The sequence below is a fragment of the Triticum dicoccoides genome, chromosome 7A (assembly GCF_002162155.2).
Source record: "Triticum dicoccoides isolate Atlit2015 ecotype Zavitan chromosome 7A, WEW_v2.0, whole genome shotgun sequence".
NCBI classification, from domain to species: Eukaryota; Viridiplantae; Streptophyta; class Magnoliopsida; order Poales; family Poaceae; genus Triticum; species Triticum dicoccoides.
This window is the reverse complement of record NC_041392.1, coordinates 679,684,190-679,686,292: the sequence shown is the minus strand read 5'-3', so window position 1 is coordinate 679,686,292 and position 2,103 is coordinate 679,684,190. Positions and strand designations below refer to the sequence as shown.

Sequence of the window (2,103 nt, the reverse complement as noted above, 5' to 3'; positions counted from 1 at the left end):
CAATATGTACAATATACATCTCTAGACATTATAATAACTCTGATCTTATCAGATTAATTAAGATAACATTACAAAGTAGTTCATGAAGAGCATGGGGCATGTGAAGACATTATTGGAATTAGCTGGCTGAATGTGATCTTTACCCAGAAAGATCCATAACCACACACGAAAGCTTGCTTATATAATTATTCGTATATACACGAAATGCCACTTGCTAGTGACATGGCATGTGGGCATTATGTGATGATAGATCAGTTTCTGGCATCTACGTAGAGTTGTGTTGCGCTTTGTCAACCAGAGAAGGACCTCGCGGCCTAACTTTGACCATCCTACATGCATTTCATGCAATACAGACCACTATAAATAGGCAGCTAAGCAAGCTACTGAGCTATCCTACACTGAGTTTAGCTAGATCAATTTGTGAGCTTAGCATATCGGCCATGGCTTCCAGGACATGGCATTTCTTGCTCGCCCTCTCCCTCCTCTCCTCCGCCGCATATGGGCAGCTCTCGCCGTCCTTCTACGCCACGAGCTGCCCCCTGCTGGAGCTCACCGTGCGCGCCACCATGATCGCCGCGCTCCTCGCCGAGCGCCGAATGGGCGCCTCCCTCCTCAGGCTCCACTTCCATGACTGCTTTGTTCAAGTAACTATATGTAGATCGATTTAGCTATCTAGGGAGCGAGCGTAGTTAGATTACGATTGATGGGTTCCTTTTTCACGGACAAGGTCAGGGTTAATGGTGGATTTTTTGTCAGGGCTGTGACGGATCCATTCTTCTGGATGATGTGGGCAGCTTCGTCGGCGAGAAGACGGCCTTCCCGAACGTGAACTCCGTGCGCGGCTACGAGGTGATCGACCGGATCAAGGCCACCGTGGAGCTTGTCTGCCCCGGCGTCGTCTCCTGCGCCGACATCGTCGCCCTTGCCGCACGCGACGGCACGTTTCTGGTACATACAACAATGGACACTGCACGTGCATGCATAGCGTCAAAATGCTAGTGGCTGAATATTTAATTAATGCTGACAACACTTGGACCGGTCGTTCCTGCAGCTAGGCGGGCCGAGCTGGGCGGTGCCGCTGGGCCGGCGGGACTCGACGACGGCGAGCCTGGCGGAGGCGAACGCCGACCTCCCAGGGCCGACGCTGAACCTCGACCAGCTCATCCGCGCGTTCGACAAGAAGCAGCTGACCCCGCGCGACCTCACGGCGCTCTCCGGCGCGCACACCATCGGCTTCTCGCAGTGCCAGTTCTTCCGCGACCACATCTACAACGGCACCAACATCGACCCGGCCTTCGCGGCGCTGCGCCGGCAGACATGCCCCGCCGCGGCCCCTGCCGGCGACGCCAACCTGGCGCCGTTCGATGCGCAGACCCAGCTCGTCTTCGACAACGCCTACTACCGCAACCTGGTCGCCCAGCGCGGCCTGCTACACTCGGACCAGGAGCTCTTCAACGGCGGCTCCCAGGACGCGCTGGTGCGCCAGTACGGCTCCAACCCGGCGCTCTTCGCCGCCGACTTCGTGACCGCCATGATCAAGATGGGCAACATCGCCCCCCTCACAGGGGCCAGCGGCCAGATCAGGCGCAACTGCAGGGTCGTCAACAGTTGATCAATCGTCGAAATGATCAATTGATTATGCTACGTGGTGACGGAGATGTCTCAAGTTTGGTTGGCTACGAAGGTAACCAACCAGCATGCATGCATGGCAGAATAAGAGCCGTTTGTTCAGGTTTAGATGATTGTTGCCTTTGTCCGTGATTCATCAGTACTAATATGATGGCAAATTGGCAATTCTCGAATGTGCATTTGAGACAAAACTGACAGAAAAGAAGAATACTGGTCATATGAAGTGCGTTTCTCTAGCAAATGTAGTAACTTGTTTCTTTAGGATATACTCGGTAAAGAGCTATAAGAGCGTTTAGAGCATCTACAGCCAGGCGCCTCAAACCGGCCTCAAACGCTCAGGCGGTCCGTCCGGTCACTGACCGGTCACGATTTTTCGATCCAGATGCCCCCCTCAAACGGGACTCAAACGCCAGGCTGACCAGTACCTCTCATATCTAACTTAAATACTGACAGAAAAGAAGAATACTGGTCATA

The 2,103-nt window shown here is 53.6% G+C and overlaps 1 protein-coding gene across 1 annotated transcript; it reads left to right on the top strand.

The window, feature by feature from the left end:
- Positions 1 to 396: 396 nt before the first annotated feature.
- Positions 397 to 1,846, top strand: LOC119333885 (peroxidase 70-like). The gene is made up of 3 exons (XM_037606614.1): positions 397 to 644; positions 757 to 948; positions 1,052 to 1,846. Exons 1-3 carry the CDS (start codon positions 441 to 443, stop codon positions 1,610 to 1,612), a joined length of 957 nt encoding a protein of 318 aa, XP_037462511.1. The 5' UTR covers positions 397 to 440; the 3' UTR covers positions 1,613 to 1,846.
- The last annotated feature ends 257 nt before the right edge of the window (positions 1,847 to 2,103 follow it).

What these genes read in the sequence shown, in the direction of transcription:
- LOC119333885 (XM_037606614.1), top strand. Translation starts at nt 441, where the DNA reads ATGGCTTCCAGGACATGGCATTTCTTGCTCGCCCTCTCCCTCCTCTCC. An exon ending in TCCATGACTGCTTTGTTCAA is followed by an intron (nt 645 to 756) that starts GTAACTATATGT and finishes ATTTTTTGTCAG; the next exon opens with GGCTGTGACGGATCCATTCT. An exon ending in CACGCGACGGCACGTTTCTG is followed by an intron (nt 949 to 1,051) that starts GTACATACAACA and finishes TCGTTCCTGCAG; the next exon opens with CTAGGCGGGCCGAGCTGGGC.